We start from the raw sequence: 6,734 nt of genomic DNA on the forward strand, positions 1-6,734 counted from the left end.
CTGTAAAGCAATACGGAAAGATACGTTTATAGTTACTCCCCCCGCTCGACCTAAGTAACACCATGCTCCTGATCTGAACCAAAGTTCAGTTCTTCTAGTAATCAAAACAACGGGACTGAAATTGAAACAGTTCCAGAAGATGTATCAGCAAATTAACGAGCTCACCTACTCTGAATAGCTGAAAACATACCTAGTCAGATAACACAGTAATGCTCCTTCTAAACGCGAACCTATCATCATCATCATCATCACCAACAGGCGAACCTGCTAGGGAGAAAAAGTTTACGAATTAATCCGAATATCGTCCCAGCGAAATCCGATGGGAGAACCACTACTGTCCGATATAACCGAATCACTATGGAATCATTCATTCTCATCATCATCATCATCACCAACAGGCGAACCTGCTAGGGAGAAAAAGTTTACGAATTAATCCGAATATCGTCCCAGCGAAATCCGATGGGAGAACCACTACTGTCCGATATAACCGAATCACTATGGAATCATTCATTCTAGCTGGAAACTATCGAGAACTAGAAAACCCAGAGAAGAAAATCGTATCGACTGGATGTCGGAATGGCTTCGTTGGCCAACACGATTAAGCGTGATCAATAACATATTTGGGAAGGCTGGATACAAGATGCTATGTTCTTCTTTTCGATCAGCCCCGGAAGTGCTGGATTGGCACAAGGGTTAGCAAAAATTTTAGAACCGGTTGCGCTTAAATTGTCATCAATCAGGTTAAGAGGTATTTGACTTTGTATGTTCAACCAAAGATGTTGAAGTTTGTGAAGAGCCCTTGCCAATAAAAATCGAAGCAATCTCGCTGACGATGGAAAATAGGTACGGACATCCTAATGCGCATATTTTAACAAGTTGATTGTGGCATGAAGCGCGGGGCGTGACCAGCCGCATACTGATGTACAAACACTAATCATCGATCGTCTACGAACTGTACCAACCACCTGATGATTGATCGATCAATCAGCTGTGTATACAAGCTGGGTAGGCTGGTGATCTTGTGCGTGCAAGTTGTTAGCCGATGTAGGTGGTGTGCCGGATAGCCTTTGTCAGATGATGGAGCACGTGAATCGTACTTTACTCAGCATACTTCAGCGACAAGAACTTACGCGTATCGATCGACGATGTCAGCGTGGTTAACCTTCATGGATTTGCATTCCGCTCTATCTTCTATAAAATCACGTGATTCATTTGGAAGAGAACCAAACACAGTGGTGCCACGGAAAACTAAAAACAAGCTTTCTGCCATGAGCCAAGGATTAAAACTTACTTAGACGAAGGTGGCCTTGTTCGATCCATTAACTTAATCAGACGGTAAACAAAATAAGGCGACTCTGAATGCAAATCAATCATTCCCAAATGCAACAAAAGCATTTCAGTAGATGCGGTCAGCTCCCTAGATCAACACTTTAGTTCCGGTCAAGAAAGAGTTCTGTTGGGCTATCGCCGCAGAACACCTTTGCGGAACTCATGTGAGTGGCTGACGCAAAGAAATAGTGGAATGCGCCAGTTATGTCCGAAAAATTTGAAAAATAGCCCACGCAGAGATTCCAATTGACTTCAAAACTTTCGGCCATGTCGAGAATGGACTCAACCTAAATTGGGCACAGCACTGATCTCGGTGGGTGGTCCTACTGTATGCGTAACACGTCATCTAGCCTCTGGGGCTCATGGAGGTACACACGTCCCTTAAGTGAAGTGTTAGCTACATAATTCGTTCTGTAACTCTCCTGGCACACTTGTCAGCTTACACAAGCTGTGTTTCGGAGATGAGAACCGAAGCCCCTTCATTTGTCTGGCATAATGAAAACCAAGTCCCCTATGAGGACAAAGCATCCTATCATGACCTGTTTGACGCATTCCTTTTTTCTCAATGACATGCTACTCGGACACCAAAGATTATGTAGCTTAGATGGAGTACATCCCCACCGGGAGGGGGTGGTGAATGGTCGCAATGGTCTCAATATCCGATGGAGCGCGAAGAGGTGGTGGACACGATCACTGTTAAATGACTCAAAGGGTTGATAATTGGGCTCGAACCCGAACCTGATTTATTGATTATTCCTCTCCAGGCGAAGGTAAGCTCATGATAACTGATTAATCGTGAATTACGTGGAATATATGGATGGAAAATGAACAGTTTGGTTTCTAGCACACCGGCTACCACCTCTAATACGCAGATACCTACCACAACTCCCTAAATTATCAGTGAACGAAAGTGTGGCAGCTTAAACCACTGTACGGCAAGTATGTGGCTCTGATGATGCTGATGATGATGACAGCGGCCGCCCGTTTCCCCCGGGCAACTATTCTCTCGTGGGTAATTCGCATGCATTCGTAAGTTGACGCCAAAAGTTTTCGCACAACAGGACTCACGCTGACTCTTTTACTTATTGTAGTAAAGAGTACAGGGTGATGCCACAATCACCCGATCACCACAGGGGTAATCGGTAATACATGAACAACAGGCCTCCATGGGGAAGGATCACAGGTCAAATGTGGATTTCAACGAATGTGGAAACAAACACCAATTTTGATCAAACATTATTTAGATAACCAAAAAATCCATCAGCCCACAAAAATTGGACATGCAGCAGACAATGAGAGAAAGAGAGAAAAAATTAATCAACCCATTCTAGTTGATGATAATGATGATGACAGGTAGATAGTGAGCAGCATCAACAACAGTCCGGCAAAATTACGATGGAAAATCAACAGTTTGATTACATACGAGAACAGAGAAATAATAATAATAATAACAAAATGTCACACACAATTCGAGTGGGTGCTCCCCGTAGTGACTACCCAGTTTAAAGGGACGGAGGATATGCTAAAATAAATTGTAGAGCATAACAACAAGAGAAAAATACGCTTGTCTTTTTTTGTTTATCTGAGACACAAGTGGAATTCCGCGGCATCCGTCATCTATTGGGCTAGCGAAAGTCGTAATGAATATGTATGTAGAACACAAGTGGGAAGGTGGAGAGAGGGGTGAGGCGACAGAAGTCACAAAAAGCTGGAACTGATAATCGTTGGTTGGCACACTGAAAGATGTGAGAACTTGATGGATAAGAAGCGATGAATAATAGAGCCTTCACTTGTTTCTCAACGAATGGCCAGTCAAAAGGGAAGAACCAACTGACTGTCGTGAAAAGTATGCATGTGACTTGGAAATAAGCCGGCGCTTACCAAAACGAAAGCCATTTAGATGTTAGAAAACAGACGAGCCAAAGATAGATAGGGCACAGAGATTGGAAAGAGGGAGTTGCAATCCATCGATATCGCTACGCCCACGAACCAAATGAATTTTCACCACTGTACATCACGTACAGAAATCCATCGTCATCGCAAAAGTCTGAGTACAACTGACCGATGGACGTGCTGAAAAGAAATAAGGAAAGAATGGCGACAGTTCAAGTGAAGCACCGCAGACAACCGTAATGCGAGGTAGAACTTAGGACGTTTGGTTCACCGGGAAAGACCCTGTATATAATGCCTGTTTTTTTGGACAGCACGAGACTGTACGCACAAAACCATCCCATTAGTCCCAGTCATTACTGTATCAGCTGTTACTTGTTATTATGCCGGATGATGGCAAGTATGATAGGCATATGACCGGTCACATGGGACGCACGTGGGGTGCAGTAAGCTCAATTGACTATCAGGCACGAGCAGAATTGCCAAAGATTATGGTAGAAACCCGGATGCTAATAAAACCTATTCCTTCACATCAAAAGAGTGTTGAGCTTCAAAAACTAAGTGTCAACAAACTCGTGATAGCTTAGCGGGAAAGGGTTATTACGCGCAACCCTAGGATTACTGCGTCGCAGTTATGTCAGAATGTTTTCGTCACTCCCTCCGTTCGGTTTTGTCTGGTATCTAACACGCATTCCCGATCCTCAACTACCAGCTACGGACATTTTCGGACAAGTTTTCATAGTCTAAACATAGCGAGATGGTCGCACCACGTTTATTTCATATCCCACTCCAGAACTTTTAATGTGTAACTGCGAGGTGGTTCAGTAGTTAGGGCGCGAATTGACTGATCGAAAGGTCCGTGGTTCACACCCGACCTCTCGTTCTCGACTTCCCCTGTCTAGACTTGTGTGACCTGGCAGTATCCCAGCCCTCGTACTTCCTTCTGGTGGCATGGCAGTTAGGTACCGAAAGGGTGTTACATCTGAAAGATATCATCATCATCATCAACGACAGCACGACATTTTCTATTGGAACATATTGCAATTCCCATAGAGACAATCCCCAGGTGAAGGATGCCCAACCATGAGGTAGGTTCACTTCATTCAGCAAGAGTTTACATTTACACGATCGGTTCACTCTACCGATCAGTTTTTATACACGTCCTTTACGTGTATGTTGTAAGGAGATACAGAGAAGCCATATCACCTTGGCATTCGCATCCAGTACGCATCAGCTGCAGGCACACGTGCCTGGATGAAATGACAGATCATGATGCCACTTCTGTCATCGCCATTGGAAGACAGTTTGCGTCGCTTAACTGACACATACTGACCAGAAGCTCAAACCAATCTTAACAAGGATTCCTTAGGGCAAGTCCTAGGCACACTCAAACGCTCAGATACACCATCGTTCTCGCACATGTCATTGAGACTGTCACTGAAAGCTTTGCGTAAACAGTCAAAGCTGCATCAGATTTGATTGAGATATTGTGGTAAAGAATGGTAGGACGGGTGAGGTAGGATGTTGTAACTGTCTCGAAGTTCTATATTAGGGAGCAGAAGTGGGAAACTGGGTTCACTAAAATATGGTTTCCATAAACAACTGAAGTAGTTGCGACCCAAAGAATGACACCTTCGCTGACAGTCCACAGAGAGGTATGGGCGCATGGCCATCCATACCTAGGTCCCAAGTGGTCAGCTATCTTTACTATAAGAAATACCCTTTTCTGGTATTGTCTATTTCTCAGAATGAGAGCACTTGTCATGAACCAGCTGAGTTGATTTGACCTTCACACTGCACCATGGATTAGCCTGCTTACAATGGAAACTTTTCTGACAGGGTGTTGAATATCGAATCCTTGTTACAATCCAACAAAGAGAATTTCTTGATTGTGTCTTAATACCTGTCTAGCCGGGATGATCCAGGATAACTGGACGCCAATTTAAGCTGTATGGGTGCTGAATGCTGCGCTGAACCTTTGAACATATAAGTGTGTATGACTGAATAGCTCGTCTGTGTTTTAGCCAACAACAACAGTGCACACCCTACGCTGGTTTAGTCGCCGTTTTGACGCTTTAAAACGCACAACGAAAGCTCTGTCATATTACCATTCAGTCGGAAGCAGGGGACTAGGCCTGTACATGACCACATGATGCATAAACCAAGTCTCATGTTCCTACAGTCACAAAACAATGTTCCCTATTGATTTGGAAGGGAAAAGTCTCCACGGGATGTAGCCCAGCTCAGGGGAATTTTGAGAACTCCGAAAGATATAGTGGAGCGATTTAAACCATTCGGCGGGAGAGGTAATTATTCTGCAAGATATTAAAGAATCAAAATTAGTATTCGTCCTGGTCTGTTGAAGGAAGGGTGCATACCACAAGTGGTCAAGAAGAAATGCGTCCCAAGATCTCAATTAACGAGGAAGGACTCGGAGGCTGTCCGTGAGTCAGTTCTGAAAACTTCAACATTAATGACAGCTGGTTTCAGGACTGTTAAAAAATGAATACCGTATGTTGCACTGACAAGCAAGAAGTTAGTGCTGTTGTCGTCCATGGCTAATAATATACCTGGTTACAGTGCTTTTCAGAATACTTTAGAAGAACTGTCTTCCGTCGGATCAGAAGATCGACAAATACATAGGTCTGATACCATCCACCCTGCAGGGCGAAAGACTAAGTCATCCGAAGAAGCAGCTGTCCGATCATCAGGAGGGTTGGGAACCTGATCATGCATTGCGTCACAATCACAAGATTATTCCCTTTTCCGATGTAAATGACAAGTGTGTCAATGGCTGATCATCCTCATCACTGACAGCAACACCAGATATGAGAAAACTGGTGCCTCACTGCCGTACAACCATGTCCATTTGTTTGAATGCAGCTTTCTAATGGAAAGAAATAGGGGCGGGAAGGAGAACTAGGGTAGCCTACAGCAAACATCCAAGGTGATTACACTTCCAACACTCAGTCAGACATTCTAGGTAGAAACTGACAGCATGACCGCCACCTGAAGATATCTCAGATCTTCCGACCCAAGTGGCCAAGTCTTGCAACCCGCACCATAGTACGATACACGGAACTTTGATAACCGATGACACGCCTTTTTGATGCCGCATTTGGTGCAAATTGATAAACACAATTCTGGCCTTCGAGATTTGCGTGTTGACTCCGTGCAACACTACTGTCCAAGTTACTCATAGCATTCTACAACGTCCAGCGCTCCTACCCGAATTCTTGGAGATGTGATCGAGGACTCTATGCCCTGCAGCATGTGTGCGTACAAAGTACATGGGTGCAAATTGATAAACACAATTCTGGCCTATGAGATTTGCGTGTTGACTCCGTGCACACTACTGTCCAAGATACACATAGCATTCTACAACGTCCCCGACCTAAAGCTGCCACCTTGACGTGGTGGTCGGGCTTCAGTGCTGCAATGATCCCGCGGGCTACACTGGCTGGAACTTCGTTCCACAAGGTGCAACCATGCCAGGAAGGCCAAAGGGGAGCAGC

The 6,734-nt window shown here is 44.5% G+C and overlaps 1 protein-coding gene across 1 annotated transcript in view; it reads right to left on the reverse strand.

Annotated features, from left to right (window-relative positions):
- Positions 1 to 2,380: 2,380 nt before the first annotated feature.
- T265_05346 (hypothetical protein) overlaps positions 2,381 to 6,734 on the reverse strand; it is a gene marked incomplete at both ends in the record, with an annotated part of 29,294 nt that continues 24,940 nt past the window's right edge. The window contains one exon of the mRNA XM_009170337.1: positions 2,381 to 3,402. Coding sequence (XP_009168601.1) covers positions 3,344 to 3,402 — 59 coding nt within the window. The remainder of the gene's footprint in view (positions 3,403 to 6,734) is intronic.

This window comes from Opisthorchis viverrini (assembly GCF_000715545.1).
Source record: "Opisthorchis viverrini unplaced genomic scaffold opera_v5_100, whole genome shotgun sequence".
Lineage (NCBI taxonomy): Eukaryota > Metazoa > Platyhelminthes > Trematoda > Opisthorchiida > Opisthorchiidae > Opisthorchis > Opisthorchis viverrini.